The following is an 18,850-nucleotide window of genomic DNA, read 5'->3' as shown; positions in this document are numbered from 1 at the left end:
ATCTCTAAAAAAAGCAAATTGCTGAGGCCAACATAGTGGTTTGTCCCGCCTTCCCCCAACTCTAGAGCTTCAGTGTGTACTCCCTTCCATTAATTTTTTTTTTAATACCAAGGGCGTCAAGACGCAAACATCGTTTGCCCATTAGATCTTCTTAGGTCGATTCATACCTTAAAACTGCGATTCTTTTAAGATTTTTCTTTTTGTTGTTTAAAAATTATGAATTTTAGGGCAATATCACTTCTTTAACAGTGTTGCCACTTCAAGTCGAGAAAATGAATAAGCAAACTAATTAGGTAAATGTGATGACGCTTTTCATCCCTTTAAAATTCAAAAATGAACAAGAAGTCGATTCCCAAAGACAACTGAGCCTTCAAAGAAAATTGTTGGTGCCTTATGTTTTTAGCTTATTTTTGCTTCTTTTTAATATTTTTTTTTGTTCGCATTACCACCAAAAAGTGTATAACTACATATGGAGTGGTTTTTCACTATAAATTTAATTCCAATATTTTCATAATTTTTGAAAAATATATATTGTTGTGTAAGTTTCCCTTTAACCAATTCAAAAAATCATATTAAATTTTCACTGTCCTTGGTAATTTTAAGTAATTTAGTTGGTAATAATTAGTAATTTAAAGTTCATAAAATATATAACTGTATAAGTTTCCACTTAATCGATTCAAACAATTATTTTGTTTTCACTGTCCTGGGTAATTTTAAGTAATTTAATTAGTGGTAATTAGTAATTTAAAGTTCTTAAAATAGGTAGCTATATAAGTTTCCACTTAACCGATTCAAACAATCAATTTATTTTCACTGTCATTGGTAGTTTTAAGTAATTTAATTGGTAGTAATTAGTAAATAAAGTTCTTAAAATATGTAGCTATATAAGTTTCCAATTAACCAATTAAACCAATCAAATTTTATTTTCGTCGTCCTTGGTAAATAATTTCTTTTAGGTTTAAACGACGCTACGTTTTCATTTACAATTGAAACAAAAATATATAAATAAAAAACTGTTAATTTTTTTGGGTCCTTATGTATTAAACGTACTCTTTTATATACTGCTAAAGAAGTCAAGTTTGGTTAATGCTAATGGAATAAAATAGAATGAATATACAATAGTTTAGAAACAAATTTAGGCTATATTTTTGCACATTAGGGAGGGGGGGGGGAGGTAAAGCATAGCATATATTAAATACGTAACCTAACCTAGGTACCTTCCCCCCCCTAAACCCCAAAAAACTACAGTTTAAATATCGTTAACGTAATGAAAACCATGCCTTGCATTGCAATACTCTATAGCAGTCTCTTGAATGTGTGCGTTTTTTGTGATTGGTTTCCAAAAGAGTAGGTTTAATACTCAAGTACCTTTTTTTTTAATGAGACAGTTAAAAAAAAGAACAAATAAGACTTTTATACAAAAATAATAATAAAATTCGAAATTTCAGCGTCACATCCGGAAACAATTACCAACGAAAAAACCTAAAAAAAAACTAGCTTAAACAAATTTTTTGAAAAAAGCAAAGAAGACACAGACGCTGTATAAAAAAAGCAAAAAGGAAACTCACATTTAAACAATATCTAATATAGTATTCTACGAAGTATTTTACGGCACGAGATAGGATTTCTGCTATATACTATCGTCCGCATATCTTCTAATACGGTATTCTAGCAAAACGAAAGTCTTTTTACTTAATAATCTTACGTAAGAACGTATCCAGGATTTTTTGGGGAGTGGGGGTACAAGAAAAACTTACAGAAAAACGCATCACAAATTTGTTTATATTCATTTTTGTTACGTTTTTAAGAGTCGGAAAAATATTTCGGTTAGGGGAGGGGTCAAAACCCCTAACCCTCCTGGATACGGCCTTGATTTAACCTCAGGTTAAATCAATCAAATGCAAATGGTTTTTCGACCCGTGTTTGATTTTGAATAATTTAACCTAAAGGGTTTTAACCTAGGAATTTCTTTATTGTAAAATAGAATAAATAAAACTAGGGATGATCTGAAATCTATTCTTTTTTTCTATCACTCAGTGGCATCAACAGGGGGAGGGCATGAGAGGACATGTGCACCCCTTGATCACCTCCACCCTTTTGAAAAAATTGAAAAAAAAGATGAATTTGACCCCCCCCCCCCTCTAGATTTCAAAAATACATTTTGACCTCCCCTCTAAATTTTTGTGAATTGACGCCACCGTTAACTCTATTTTAACCACCGTAAGTGGTATTAGGCTATGCGTAATAGGTCCTTTGGCGCATTAATGTGATAGGACCATTGGATGTCTTTTTTCTTGGTTGTTTACTGTGAGATTTGTCAGCATATGGAATTAAGACATTAGCAGGTTCTTATGAAAGTGCGCCGTTGAAGAGGGTGAAAAATGAGAGTGGGAATTACTTCCTATCAAATATTTGCTTGCTACTTGATAAAAATCCCTTTAGCTACTCTTGGTTTTATATACAGCAGACATTGTCTGTTTATAAATTAGTGTTAGTTCTTGGCTGTTTGAATTAGCACAAGCCAAAGTTTGGTTTAGCAGCGCTGTCGCACGAGTTGGTGTTAACTCGGAAATTTAAAGTATGTATTTCTTATTTTAAATACAAACAATACTAGACCCATATTTTGGTACTTTCCCATTATGCGGGCCTCTCTAAAAAGTCAACTTTGGTTAATGCTAATGAAATAAAATAAAATAGGGTGAATATATAATAGTTTAGAAACTAATTGGGCTATATATTTGCACATTAGGGGGGTGGTTGGTGTAAAGCATTGCATATATTAAATACGTAACCTAACCTAGGTACCTCCCCCCCTAAACCCCCAAAAAACAGCAATGAAAACCTTGCTATCATTGCCTACTCTATAACAGTTAAGACGTCAAAAACAGGTTTTATCATTGCCTACTCTATAGTGATTAACCTGAGAGGGCCGCATAATGGGATAGTACCCATTTTTCTACTAATTAATATGCAAAAGTTCGATGTCCCTTCAGGGACAGTCCTTTGAAGGGACAGTCCCTGTCCCTTCAAAGTAAGATGTCCCAAATTCCCTCCGAATTTTATGTGATAATTAACAGGAAGTGAATAGAAGTGCAAAGAAAAAAAAATGGTTGTGTGGAGCCTACTTCCATGGTTCATCCTATGCCACGAAGATCTTACAAAACTTTCCATCCAGGCATGTATAAAGAGCGAGGGGAATGAGAGTTTCATGTGAGAGTCATAAATGTTGAATATGTTGCAGTTTTCGTCATATTTTTTTTTTTCATGCATTCCCCCTGTCTTGCGATTATTTCCGAATTTGGCTACCCTACTGGTCTCAGTGGCCCTTAGCAGTTACCAGGGACATTCCCTACAGATGGCTCGAAAGGACTAGGGAGCTTGGGAAAATACGAGTTTTATGGGAAATGGGACTATTTCAGACTAGGGGATGACCCTTCCCCTCTTCATCGGTTTTTGTTATGTTTGATTGTGATTTTAATTTTTTTTTCAAAAATCAGCTGTGGTATTGCCTAATTTTCTTCTACAGACTCTTTTTTGGCAAATTAACTTCCCTTGAGGTTAGCTATAATCTATAAGTTGTTTTTAATGTATTGCCTTTTGAAGTGGTAACTGGGGTGACTGGATGTAATTACTTTCGGTTTTTGGCGAATCTAATTGCGGAGTCTTTTTTCGACATTTTTTGCGGTGATCACATATGAACAACTTGAATTTGATTATATTTAGCAACTTGAAAAAAAAAACTAATTTGATGTTTTCCATCTTTTTTTTATGGCAGGTGATTGTAACCAATTTCTCAGTAAGATTTGTTGGTTTACTTTGAAAATACTTTTCGCCAATTATACAGTCAGAAGGTAGAGGAATGTACTCCCTGAGATTTCCACCTTGGAACCCCAGGTGAGATTGAAAAAATAATTGCGCAAAAATAACTCCTTATGTTTTTGATCCCCTTTTCTAGGATGATCTGACCCCTCTCCCCCAGCTACCTTGGGAGTGCCTGTTTACATATGTGGGTTCGTGCGCCATACATGGTGCGAAGAATTGTGGTGTGGTGCAAGTGATGGAGAAGTGTAAATCCGAGTTGCTCACTAGGTGGCGGGGAATCGATGACCGCTTCATTGGGGTATGCGTTACTTCCTGGGGGCAGTTAAATAATGCACTTAGAAGAGTTTAGAAACCGCGAGTCTGCTATTTTCAAAGTTTGCTTGTTATTTGATACAGAGTTGAAGTAATAAATGTCGTAATAGTAATAAATCCACGCTGGAAATGAGCCCTTCTATCCTGACGGGATTTTTGGGCAAGTTCATGCAATTAGTAATCCCCTCTTGTATCCTTGACCTTTTTTTTTCGTTTTTGAAAATATGAACATTTTTGAAAATAGAAAAAAGCTGATAGAATACGTCAGATTTTAATTTTCTTGTAAAACTTTTCTAAATACTGTACAAAACACATTAGGTCTAAGCTGTCCGAGTTATGGCCAAGGAGTAAGTAAATGCGCTTCAAAACACACAAGGGGCTTATTTCAGAGGTATGGGGGGGGGAATTTGAAAGAAAAACATGAAATGCTTGTTAAAATATCAATATGTGAAATATATACGCAATTATGGGCAACGTGATGCAAAATGTGTAGAATTTGAAGGGTTAGAAGCCTCCCTCCCTCATTTGCAGAAAATTTCCGCAGCCGGAACTGTTTCTTAATTTTTTATCATTTTTCTATTCCAATTTTGATTCCTCTGTTGACTTCTTGTCAACAGAGTTGACTTCTTGTTCATAAATAATCAAGTTTTAATTTCTGCTTTTCAATAGCCTCTTATTATTATTTAAGCCTAAATATTATTTTTTATTATTCTTAGTAAATATTATTTATTATTTATATTATATTACATTGTTTATTTTGTTATTATTTGTTTTTTTATGTTATATAATATTATTATTATATATGTGTTTTGGCCTAATCAAAATCCTAAATATTATTATTTTTAGTAATATAATTAATGTTTATCGATATTGGTTGTTCATCAGTCTGTTTTTATGTACGAAGCCTTAATTTCCAACAATTCTTACTTTTTTGGTAATAAACTCAGCTTCAACCCCACAGCCCTGGTTGCAAGGTTAGTATGGAAAATGTACATTGAGTTTTTTAGATTGTGAAACAAATAAGACAATCTTGCGCCTTTCTCATACTCTGCCGGTCTGTAATGCACGGCTGCTAGGTGGTATGACACGTGGACCCATTTGGGCCAATTTCAGGTATATGAAGTCGTAGAAAGACATATTTTTCTTTGGTTTTTGACTGTCATCCTGTATCTATGGCGGAATTAAGTCAATGTCCAATCCTGAGGATTTTTTTACTTTCTTTTTTAATTGTTTTATGGTTTTCGCTTCTTTGATTTTTCTTCAAATTAGTGAAATTTGACAATTGGAGTGGGCTTTTGTGCTTCTTTCACAGACCGCGAAAAAAATTGCTTTGTGAACTTGTGTTGAAAAAAGAGTTAATTTTTAGTAGCTATAAAATCATATCCGATGTTGCGTATGTTTTTCGGATATTGCCGATGCTTTGGAACCTTGAAGTCAAGGAAAAACTTTTATTTATATAAGAATAACAGTTGTAGGCCTACTCCAACTATGAATTAATTAATAAATTTTTTTACCCATAAGCAAAATCACAAATATGGAGCATGAATAAAATAAAGAACAACACACAGCACTGGAATTAAAAAAAACGTAACAATTTACAACAAACAACAACAAGATAGATAATTTAATTTAAATTATCTTTAATTTAAATTAATTTAAATTATAATTATCTTTAATTTAAATTAAGGATAATTTAGGACACCCCTAGTGAGGTATGATTCGTGTATAATGAGTACCTAGAGGAAAAGGATTTTTTTTAGAGGTAAAAGGGATTGGAATTAGAAGAAAGTACATTTGAGGGGCCTTCTTCCTCCTCCGCCTATATTTATGACCCCGGGTGAGGGTGCCCCCGTTTCTGTTATGGACCCCAGGAACAAGGTCCCCCCTTGGTCTGTGCCTCTTATGGAGGTACCCTACATATATGCAGGGCGTTCCCCTATCGCCACCTGGGGACAAGCTGAGTGGCCTGAGGGAGGCCAGGAGCATAAGTTAAGACAATATAGCCAAAACAATAAAATGAAAGCAGATTTCCAAGATGTTGATAGAAATTGTGGTACCTATGCTACATGTTATAGCAACCACACTAAAGAACTGAGGTTAGTCATAGTGAGATATACCAAAATATGAATAAAATATAATCATATGAAAAACAAGTACACTGTTTCTCTGTGAAGTGGTCCTTTAGGCTAATCTTGAACGGAAATAGCCTACTCGGGAAGTCTGGTTGTATAAGCATAAATGTATGCCGGGGAGGAAGGAAACGTGGAGATTAATTGGTCAAAACCTCCTAAGAAGGAGAATTTTTTTTTAAGTAAGTAACAATGGGTTTATTAAAAAAAAAAAAAAATATATATACATCATCGATTCCCTGAAGCAATGCTTGTGCGGGAGAAAACCCACCTAATAAATTGTATAGAAAGCATAGGTAAAAGTGAGAATAATTGTAAACTGATAATTCTGGGCAATGTCAGGGCCTTGTAGACGGTCTGTACACATCCTGCATCAATGTGTTCCATGGGTATGTCACCAGAACCAGGGTAGGGATAAACACGATGTCCAGCTCTCAGTATTAGTTTTTATTTCTTTATATTTTTTTTGTCTAAGCATTTCTCAGACATCCTGGTGGCTCTGTTAGGGTTAATATACCCTAACAGATATATATATATATATATATATATATATATATATATATATATATATATATATATATATATATTTGGGAGTAATAATTGTGTATGTATGTATTTTTTCTCAGTAACGGTTCCATATTTTTTCGGGAAAATTGGTATCTTGGGATATTCTCGCGTAAAAAAAAATGATCTAGATAGGTCAGAAGTCTGTGAAAAAACGTTAAGAGCCTGAATTTTGGTTTTTGCAAATGACGTCATGTACAATGTTTGTACATCATATAAGCATTTGTAATGACATCATTTAAGTATTTTCTTATATGATGTCAGGCATAGCATAAATAAGATTGTTGAGTTTCCAACGCAACAGTTATTTATATAATAAAATGTCCGTTGGAAGGTCCAGAAAAACGAAAATTTGCAGTTGCCGTTACTATAAATGATGGTTCTTTGGAACCAGCACCTGAACTAACGTGTCAAAAATGAAAATGAAGAGCAAAGACACAGGCGGTTAGAAGATATGTGAAAACGATAATTAGAGAGTGTTAAAACTCAAAATGAAGAGCAAAGACACACGCGGTTAGAAGACATACGACACCGAGCAAGTAAGTGAGTCAAAAATAAAAATGAAGCGCAGCGAGTCAATGAAAATCAACCTGGACAGCGAGAATCATAATTGAAAATGATAGCGATGATGATTGGGTTTGGGATTTTGACATGGATAAGGTCATCAATGCCTACCATACCATTTGTTAAAAAAACAAAGGTTCGGCGATATGTATTTCATAATGACGAAAGATAAGCCGAGATGTAACGAACCAAACAAATTGAAAATGATACCAATGATTATTGAGTTTTGGATGTATGAAGTCGATCATACAACCATATCTTTGAAAATCAAAAATATGGACTAGATTACTTGTTGGAAGAAAAATAAGTTTTTGTCCCGTCATCTGAGCGATCAAGACAGAGGAAGATTAGGCGATGTTTCTTTCATAATGCCGAGATAGAAGCCGATACAGAAAAATAAGTTTTGTCTCAACCCCCGAACAATTAAAAGAAACAAACGTTCGGCGATATGTTTTTCATAATGACATAAGAAAGCCAAGGCAAAAAAAAGATGTTTTTGTCATACCTTGTAAAATCAAAAACCTGGACTAGATAAATCGTTGGAAGAAAAAGAAGTGTTTGTCCTACTACCTGAATGATTGAAAGAAACAAAGGTTTGGCGATTTGTCTTTCATAATGACAAAAGACAAGCTGAGTTAAAGGTCCAATAAAAAAATTAATACAAAGACACCATTTCTAATTTAAGGTCCATTTAGACGTCATGACATCAAGAAAAGGCTCAAATTGTCTGCGTTTAGTTTTTGTCCCACCACCTGAACAATTAAATGAAACAAAGGTTCGGCGATATGTATTTCATAATGACAAAAGACAAGCCAAGGCAAAATAAGAGGTTTTTGTACCACCACCTGAACAATCCAAATAAACAAAGGTGGTCGTGAATGCCTTCCATACCCTGTAAAATCAAAAACGTGGACTAGATAAATCGTTGGAAGAAAAAGAAGTTTTTGTCCCACCACCTGGACATTTAAAAGAAACAAACGTTTGGCGATATGTCTTTCAAAATGAAAAAAGACAAGCATAGGCAAAAAGACTCAAATTGTCTGCTTTTAGAAGACAAGCGACAGTGCGAACCTATATATAGAAGCCTGCCGCGTGCCAAGTGCCGTGGCCCGGCCGGTGGCGTTTGTTTATACTTGAAAATAGAAATATCTATGGTCTCTTTTCTTCTTTTTTATGGTGTTCGGCGTTAATATTACGTAGAATGCGTAGTGGAGACATGAGGGATTTGATAAAAAAAAAAATCAAATAGTTACGAGTAAAATCTAAAAAGCCCGAATGGTTGTTTTTGACTTTATTGCTTTAATTGAGGTAATGCAGTTTCAGATTGAATTTGTGTTCCTTATCCGCGATACATCAGAATAGGCTGGTTTTGCCCACTGGCAGGCATGGAAAAAGGAGGGGGAGAGCTCTACGAGCTTACTTCTTTTTCAAAATATTCTCAAAAAATTTTCAATCAATTCTCAAAAGTTTTAATGTAAAATGCCTTTTTTATATCCTTTAAATCTAACCGAAGTAAGCTATTGCCAGTGCCTCCTCCATCCCAGGATGTTTGAGGCTTTCCCGAATTTCCCCAAAGGAAAATTGGGTTCTCTGAAAACTCGTTCAAAGTTATCGTTAACCAAAATTAACGACTTGCACTTTACATTAACATTCATGTTTTTAGGAGCGTTAATTTTTTGGGAAATTTTGGCCAACTCAATTTTCTGTCTGGGACACCCAGAAAACTTGTGAACATTGGAACCGCTGGTTGTTGCGTTAGTGTCAAATTGCTCAAGTCTTATATCCCTCATCAGGGCCGTATCCTGGGGGAGGGGGCTGCCCAGTCCCCTCCAGAAAAGATTGTTCGGTTCACACAAAAATACAGTTTAACAAATTTGTGTTGCGTCCTGTAAAGTTTCTTTTTGTACCCTAACAAAGTCGTGGATGCGGCCCTGGCCCTCATATAGTCTACTATAGTCTAAAAATGAAGCAAAAGCTGTATCATTACTGACGGCACAATGACGGAAGTCACGATAAAGTAATGAAATTAAATCTCAAATCTATTAATTTTTACCTTAAATGCCCCTGCTCAACTGATTAAATTACAATTGAGTGTAATAAAAAAAAATAACTTGCCAACGCCCTCTTTTTATGTAGCTTGAAAATTGAAAACTGAAAGTCGAGGCCAACCCTTGAAAATTTGAAATCTAAAAAGGCGCTTTCCTCTTTTTTTAATCCCCTCCCCTGAAAATATAGATTGTGAACACATAAGGATAGGAGTGAGGGACTCACGATCAAGTCATCTACCCTAGTTTGTAACGTTACAGGAGGGTGCTATAAAGAGAACCTGGATAACTTAGTCAAGATCTAACTGTGTTTGAGTACCAGATCTCCCCATTCGAGATGTGCGTGAAACTTTTATTATGGACCAGAAAAGGCAACCCCCATCCTGGAAACACTAAAGATCATTTTCAGTATTTGCACACTGTCTGTTTTAGTCTTCTGAATTTTCAATTTTTCGGCGTCACAGAAAACAAATATTTTTTTTTACTTTTTATTGTAAAAGATCTTTGGTAAAATAATAGTCTTTTAATATACTTATTTGACTCTTTATTCTCCTATTAATCTTACTCGATTATCGCCCTTCTTACTTTATACTAAGGGTTTTTTACTTTCTTTTTTAATTGTTTTATTTATAAAACCATTGTTTTTTTTTAATTGTTTGATTTCTTTTTTGATTTCTTTTATTTCATACCAATGGTCCTCGTGTGTATAACATTTCGTCTTTTCAAAACTCTTCTTCAAACGACAAAACGCCATAGCATTACCTGTGTAAAAGGGTATTAGATATCCTTTACATAATAACGAAAATAGGTGAATTTAAATAAAAACGTGTCAAAGCCAGATAAAAAAAAATGTCCATTTGGCTTTCTAGTTTTAGATGGTAAGTTCGGACTTGGAAAATTGTATCCTAGCCCATCGAAACTGATGCTTGGCTTGAAGAAAAGAAGGAAAGAAATAGTAAATTAGATGAAAGATAAAAATGCTAGTTTATTTAGGAAAAAATAAACTATTTACTGTGTAAATGTTTTCAAATTCCACCTTAAAATCAGTTAAGTAGGAACATTCTGGCGAACGCGGAAGGATCGCGGAAGGAACGCGGAAACCTGAAAAGGATCTGGCTCCTTAAAACCAATTCGTACCATATATCTGATGCCAAAAATGCATTACACGCATACTTTCGAGATGGTAATCGAGTTTAGAATCGACATTCTCACAATTTGAATCCTAGAAATTGTCATAGAAAAGAGGAAACACAAATTATGATTAAAAGCCACTTTTCTTGGTAACCTTTGCTATATCAATTCGTGGCTGAGCAGTCTATCACGCCCTAGAACGTCATTAAAAAAGAAGAAGAAAAACAACATGTGTATTCATAAGTGTGGCTAATTGCCTTGTCTACCACCTGCTCGATTTTCGCATACCCTAAATAAATATACCATTTATAGTAGAAACACGAGGAATAGTTCTTGTTGTGTAGATGGGAGGGAGATATGCATACAAAAGGGCCTTTTGAGTCAGCTGAGGTGCACACGGCTTTGCTTAGCTTAAAGTACCAAGGACATTAAAATAGAAAACGTTTTCGCCCCCTGGACCCGCCTTCAGGGGTGCAATTTGCCATGGGGCAGGGTACAACTGCTCCCCCCCCGACTCAAGTTTCCCCCCGCCCCAGACCTCAGTTTGCCCAACCCCCAACTGACATTTAGATTCTGGAAAAAAATGAAAACTTAAGTTAAGCCTGCATAATTCAAGTATCCAGAAAAACAGGTCAGTTTTCTTTAATATACCTTCGCCTTTATGGTATTATAAGGATCATCTTTTAGTTTTCACTGCCATTTTTACTTGATTTGGGAGAATTGGCTCCAACTTTGCCCCCCCCCCCCCCGCAGGGATTTTGACGGAATTACACCATTGCCCACCTTCGGTCTATTCACTCCTAAAAACTGGGCTTTGTAATATTTATGGGTGTTTTCAAAATTACGAGGCTTTTAGGGCGCTACCGCATTTCCGTCAGTGCGCATTTCCGTCAGTTTTTCACCCGCGTTTATTTTTTAAACTTATTACCCGCCACTACAAACCACTGCAAATTGAGATCTTTTTCATCAAAAATTGAATTTCTAATTTTTAAGATTTATTTATTTGTTTCCACTTAAACAATTTAAGAATCACATTCCATTTTCACTTTCCTTGGCACTTTAAGCCGCATTCACACGTGAGCCTAGCTAGACATCATTGACTAGCCATCCTCACTTTGGGCCAATCAGGGCTGCTTATGAAAGAGAAAGCAAATTATGATTGGTGGATAATGCTTATGCCTAGACATTGATGTATAGCCAAGTATACATGCTTAATGAACCTGAATGTTCCCAGGTAAAGTGACAGTTCCCTCAAGGATTGGCAGTCTGGCTTCTTTCCTCTGAAACAAGTCATTTTCTGTAAAAAAAAGTATGAGCAGATTTGTCCGGAAAAATTACATAGGCATATATAGGAACGTTCATAGGGATTTTTTTTTTGGGGGGAGGGGCAATAAAAAATATTTGATAATCTGGATATGAAATCCCTTGAAATTTGAAGGGGAGTCTGAGACCCCCCCCCCCGTTCTTTTTGCGTGTGTCCCTGGATGTCTACAGGTCCAAAGTTTAGGAGGAATGATATTTAATGTATTTTTATAATGATAGACTCTTAGCTCATAAAAGCGTGACTGTTATAATAACTCAATGAATAATCTCGGGTGAAGTAACCTCAGTCTAAAATCATTTTAATTTTTGTTTTTACATATAAATGTCAGCAAGCCAAAACTGTCTTTTCAATGATTAATTTTGTGTTAAAAATCATTTTTCGGGTTTTTTACGCTACAAAGGACTGGTAATCCCATCTCTCCCACTCCAATTGAAATACATATATATGCACGCCAAAGTAATCGTTTCAGTGATTGTCTTTCTGTTAAAAATCATTTTTTGGCATTTTTTTACGATGTAAGAGACTGGCAACACCGTCTCACCCGCTCCAATAAAAATATAGTTCTAAAATTGTTTATTTTATTTCAGGTGACAATTCAGAGGATTGGACATTGACTTTAGCGTATGTGAATTACTAATTACCAGCTCCTTGTTGTTTGACAGTTTACTGCAATATTATATTGAGAGGGGTGCAAAAGTGCGATATTATTTAGCACAGAGTTGTCAAAGTGGGCCTATCTTAAGTGAGTCACGTGACTTACGGAAAATCAAGTTAAGTGACTAAAAATCACGCCCAATGGAGAACTCCAAAGAACTGATTCTAAAATCAACAGGGATGAGGTGCAGTAGAAGTGAGTCAAGTTTGCTGCGGCAGCTATTAACATTCATCACCATGTGTTTGTTATGTAAAATGTGTGGCGCATGCTCAAGTCGTTCAGCGCCCAAATTACGAACTCCACCTCCTGCACCGCCTATACCATTAGGGCCTTCACAGAGGCCAAATATCACATTTGAGACATATGCCTGTCCACCTCAGTATGCAGCGTGGTATTGTTTGAATGGCGCCACTTGTTTCACATTAAAAATAGGCGAAGCCATATTGTACAATTGTGAATGTGCAGATGGATATTTAGGTGAGCGGTGTGAGTTTAAAGACTTGGATGGCTCGTATTTGCCGTCAAGAGAAAAGGTGCCTCTATTAGAAACGGCGTCTATTGCGGGAGGTGCAGTTGGGGCAATATTATTAGTGGTAGTTATATCCGTTTGTGTTTATACGTACCAAAAACAAAAAAGGAAAGAATTATTACTACTAGCGGAAGAATCTCGGTATAGTTATTGTGAGAAGATCGTGTTAAATCGGTCTAATTTAAGTGGACGGTTGTTTTTGCAACGATTTGAGACGACAAAACAAACAAGTTCCGACTTAATAATTGTGTTGTAATTTAACAATTTTATTTCGAATTTCAAGTCTCTGCCTACAGTGGCGTAGCCAGAATTTTGCTTTCAACGGGAGGGGTTTTGTTACTGATGGAAATTTACTCTCAGCTACTTTTAAGGTATTTAACTCCCCTTTAAAAGTTATTCTGATTTTAGGATGGGACCCCCCCCCCCGTCAGGTCTGAAATTCTATGTCTGATGCCCAACTCTATTATTGGATCTAACCGAAGAATAGTTCTTTCAATAACCATTTTACGTCTAAATACACGCATTTTAGAAAGTTTTTAAGTTATTTTTGGATTCTGGTGAGGTGCCCCCCCCCTCCAGGTCTGGAATAGTATCTCAGGAGGTGTCCAATAAAAAGATTCCTTAATACATCATGTAATACGTGTTCAGAAAGTATATACTTGCCCATAATTTGTCTAATTTTTGAGGGGACGTGTAGATTCCCATGCTGGAAATAAATTCCTGAAGAAGGAAATTCAACTAAGGGTCTTCTAAGAAACAATTTTATATTCAATACATATGAACTTATAATTTTCTAGAACTATTCTGTTGGGACCCCTCAGGGATCTCACAACCCACTTGGCTATGCCACTGCCTGTCTGGTATATCCTTCTTTGGCTTGAAATTATTCGCATTAATTTTGCCGGTTTACCTGCTTCTTAGCAGGATGTGATCATTTTTTATATATATATATATTTAATTTTAGGTTCCACCTATTGTGTAAATAGGATTTAAGATGTCTGTTCTGTATAGACTGTAAAAAAACAACAACAACAACCAATTAATTGTATTCCGATATGGTCTCAGCGCCACCCTGAATTCAAACCAGGTATTAGTAATATATATATATATATATATATATATATATATATATATATATATATATATATATATATAAATATGCTTTTGCCCCAAAATTGTCGCTAATATTTTATGTAAATGTTTCAGATCTTGTAATGATCAGGATTTGTTATGATAATGCTTTAAAGGTATCAATTTTGGTAATGGCTTATAAGTATCCAAAATCTGTATCACATCTTAAAGTTTGCTCCTTAAGTAGAAGTAATATCAGTTTTATGAAAGCAGAGGGCGCCAATGCACAAAATGTAGTGGGAGGGAACGTAAGAATTTTTTTTTTCTTCTGAAGACACACAAAAAAATATTAAAAAATCGGGGGAGAGCATTTTTTTACATTTTTTTTTTTCAATGAAAATAAAAAAGATAATTTGAAGAATCTAGCTCCCCCCCTCCCCCCGCTTTCAAATTTCTGTCCTTTGTGTGACAGTTTTTTTGGTAAAAATTATTTGGGTGGCACTACAATTGAATTGGAATTACATAATTGTTCATAAATGGCATAAATGGTTCATTTTTGCCTGTGCTCAATTTATCTTAAGCTCGAAAACGTCATTAGATTCTCATTCTCATTAATTTCTTGATGAAGATTCTCATACAGTTTCTCTCTTAGATTGTTCCGATATTTATATTCCAGTTTGTACCAGTGTTGCGAATTACCAAATTGAAAATTATATATCTATGTTTACATTTTAAAACGTCAGTTAAACATCTACAGGTCGTACCCCTATTTCTTAGTCAGGGATGATTTGGTTAGGGGCTCCTGAGAATGGTCCGAAATACCCCCCCCCCCCCCTCAAGAAAGAAAATTAATTGTCTGAAAGTTGATCTTCTGTGTGTTCCTCCCCCAGGGGTCAGAACTATGTGTAACTATGGACTATGCTTTGGTCTTTGACATTATAATAGTCTTAACTGTGACTCCTTAGGGTCACTCTTTTAACTCCACACTCCTGACTCCTTACCTGTTTTTGTTTTCAAATACACATTCTTCAAATGGACTTACCACTTCCGATTTTTGTTTTTCAAAAGAACTTACCATTTCTGCTCTGGAATGATCATTGGGGATATTAACGTCTTATCTTGGATGCTTGTTCATTTGAGATGGGGATAAGTCAGCGGACAGGATGGAATGATTTTCATATTTTATTAGAAAATTTACAAGCAAAATTGAAAAACGTGCAAAATTGTCGCTCGTACGAGATTTTGGCTGAGAAATCTGTGTTCCATTTGAATTTTTTGAAGATGTTTCTCCAAAATTCTAACTATTAGCTCAGACAAGATCGTTGTGTGAGCTCAGAAGAACTGGAAACAATTCATATTTATCAAAAATCTAAAGAAAACATTGAGTAGTGCACTTTGGCGCTAGTGCTGTGTTTAATGGGGCGATAAGTTTTGTCTTATATTTCAAGTATATTTCTCAGCGCTCATAAAACCTGTTTCATTTGGAAATTGTGCAAAATGAAAAACGTGTTCCACTGTTCCTTGTACAAGGTTTTTACTGAAAAATTTGTGTTCTATTTGATTTTTCTGAGGAAATTGTTCAGAAATTCTGATGAAAGCTCAGACTGAGCTAAAAAAATGAAAATATTTAATGTTTGTATAAAATGTAAAGGAAATGTTAAATAATGTGTAGCATTTTCTGTTTTAGCGCTAGTGTTATGTTTATTAGGGGGCCAGCGTTGATACTGTGCTCTTAAAACATGTTTCATTTGGAAATTTCCCAACAAATTTCTGAGAAATACTCGAATGGAAAACGGCTGAAAAAAACACTAAGTCGGACTCTTAATTGTTTTCTACTGAGAATCAAAGGGTGCAGATTGTTTTACTCTGGGGTTCAGTACGTCCTACTAGTGTTTTAGTTATTGGATGATTAATTTTTTTTATTTGATTTATAACTCAGAAAAGCATGCCCTACTCAACTAAATTTTCTTCACCCCAATGTTGTTACCGTGCTCATAAAGCCTATTTTATTTAGATATTTCTAAGCAAATTTCTGAGAAAAATTTTAAAATGGAAAACGGATTTGATTTTTGGCTGAAAAGGTTAGTAAGTTGGACTTGCGAAGTGTGTTTCTGCTCAGGACATGCACCTCAGGACGTACCTCAAATTTATTCTAAAAATGAGCTATTCTACTCCTAAAAGTTCTTTAGGGTTTCTTCAGCTAAATTAATACTATGATCTTTTTAAACTCCTCAAAAAAAATCTGAAACTTAATTTTTTTGCACTCCTGAAAATATCAGAATTTGGGACATCCCCTTCATTTTAGCGTTTTCAATATATAAAAAACTGTTGTGGAGTCATAACGATTTTTAGCTAAATCTCCAAAAATAGGGGTACGACCCGATTGACGAAATGTTAGTTGAAAAATAATGCCAGGATTATTAAAAAAAATTCTTTCTGTGAAGGAAAGAAACGTCCTGCCGTCTGTTAAATATGAAGTGCAATTATATCTTTTTTTCTTCGCCTATCCTTTACTTAGACACGGCAAATTGTTGTGTTTTGTCTTTTTTGTTTTCTTTTCTTTCGGAGCTGTTAAAAAAATTCGATATTTTTCTTCTTGTGAATATTGATTGTAAATGACACGATTTATTGTTTATAGTACCGATAATGTTTGGAACGGTAAATCCATGGTGCCAATTTTTAAGAATACATGGTTAAAACTCAAATTTATGTTTGATGTCTTTTATCTCTGTGTTAGAATGTTTTGAGCCACGTGTTAATTGGTGCAACGTTAGTCATAAGGATTTGACGCTTCAGGAAGGTTAGGCTTATACACAAATTATGAAGGACACATTTAGCTTGTCTTAACTCATGTACAAGAAGACTTAAAGAGACCTCGCCTCTCTCTCCTCCTGAACTAATAGCCATATAATCCAAACCCGTAATGTAATTGTATAGTGTCGGATTAACGACGCTTCTTGTCTTCTAAGGTCCTTGTGTCGGCCCTGCAGTTTGTTCCTACAACCGGGTTCGATCTCTGGGTCCCCTATTGCCATAATGAATTATGACTAAGTTCCAATCCCTCCACACCGGTATCACAAAGTGTGATGAACTCGGATCGTTCAGATCAAACAGAGACCTGTAATAGAATATAATAGAATACGATTTATTGGCTAAAATAAGCTAGCATAAACACGTCAGAACAATTACAATGATAAAAAAGATGTTAGGGGATAAACATAAAACAAAAAGTTTTATTAATTATTAAAATGGAAACAAAACAGGGTACAAAAGAATTTTTGTACCTCATGGTCAACATTCGGGGACACAAGTCAAGTTGGGTATTTGGAGCTCTGCGAGCATTAAGCCTTGTATTTGGAAGGATTGGGGGATTTTATTTAAAGCGGGGGGGGCGTTGATGATAGTCAGAACTAAGGCATTTGTGACCAAAGTTCATGGTAAGGATGTGACGTCGTGATTCCAATAAATCAGTTGTTACTTCAACAATAAGAGGAATCAAGGTTGCAGCAATTGCTGCAATATAGTAAAGAACGAAGTTGAGCCCAGAGTAACCGAAAATATAAAAATACTTTTTGAAAAAAACTGTCAAGTGAGAAAAAATTACCATTTGAAACTGATTCACGATTGGTAACTGTGATTTCGAATTAATCTCAATGGTAAAAGCTTATTGTGAAAAGAAATTTATGGGAATTTCGAAAAATAGCTGGAAAACCCTCGAACAACCTTGAACAACAATGAAAATCACTTTTTTGCACGGACAGTACTTATATGTTCTTTTTTTCTTGTTTTTTTTTTCTTCATAAGGGGAATGGAACGATATTCTACCGTAGCGTTATTAGTGCTATTCGGCTTATTCACATAATTGCCCAAGAATGGTGCCAATTTTTAAGAATCAGTGGCTGGTAACTTTTATTTGTATTTGTTTTCTGATCGTTGCATTTTTTATTTTGAAAATGAAGATATATAATTTAAGTATGTTAACAACACCTAACTCCTGAAATGAAAGTGTCAAATCACAACATTGTATAGGTTCTAATCTAAGGAGAATTTTTGAAAGCAGGAAACTGCTAGGTTCATAGCAGGAGCTCTACACAGGCACGTAAACTGAAATGTATTCCTGAAGAGGTCCAATCTAAAGAAAATATATGAAAACTACAATTAAATATGAAAGACTATTTGAAAAATCGAGACATTCAGGGGGGGGGGGACTTGACCTGAAAGCCCACCTGCCTCTAAGCGTGGTTTCAAACATTTAAAGGGCCAAGGAAAAGGATTTCTGAGGGCTGTGATATTGCATCTGTGTGTATTACATATATCGGTTTTGATCGAAGATTAACTTAAACAATTAAGAAGATTAACTTGAGAAGACTAAATTAATTTTTGTGATGCATCTATTGTCTAAACAGAAACTCGCATCACTCGTATCCTGGACTTATCCTGGAAATCGTGATTATCTGAAGATTTTTTTTGCTGCTTTTCTTATATGATTTTTTATTCACGTTTTGTTTTTTATTATTATTTATTTATTCGGCTTTCCCTACTGCCAAAAAATAAGCCAGGAACAAACACATGGCCTCAAACAGCTCAAGAAAGAGTAGCTTTCCTTTTAACGTGTAACTATCTTTGGAAACCAACAGGTAGTTTAAGTGTAAAATTCTTGGACGAAAAGCTTTGTCAAATTTGACTAATTAGATTTTTTATTTA

General features: G+C 35.1%; 1 protein-coding gene across 2 annotated transcripts in view; it reads left to right on the top strand.

Moving 5' to 3' along the window:
* Positions 1–18,850, top strand: part of LOC148954723 (PRKR-interacting protein 1 homolog) — a 215,574-nt gene that overhangs the window by 15,108 nt on the left and 181,616 nt on the right. The window contains exon 2 of one of the 2 annotated variants that reach the window (XM_089086709.1): positions 12,479–16,844. The exons of the other annotated variant lie outside the window; for it this stretch is intronic. Coding sequence (XP_088942835.1) covers positions 12,687–13,331 — 645 coding nt within the window. The 5' untranslated portion in view covers positions 12,479–12,686 and the 3' untranslated portion in view covers positions 13,332–16,844. Of the gene's footprint in view, positions 1–12,478; positions 16,845–18,850 lie in introns of those variants that run through there. 2 annotated transcript variants of the gene reach the window in all.

Source organism: Artemia sp. Qi Xiang Cuo, chromosome 3 (genome assembly GCF_049724085.1).
Source record: "Artemia sp. Qi Xiang Cuo chromosome 3, ASM4972408v1, whole genome shotgun sequence".
In the NCBI taxonomy this organism is placed as follows: domain Eukaryota; kingdom Metazoa; phylum Arthropoda; class Branchiopoda; order Anostraca; family Artemiidae; genus Artemia; species Artemia sp. Qi Xiang Cuo.
Note: the sequence above shows the minus strand (reverse complement) of the source record. Positions and strands in the feature narration are given on the sequence as shown.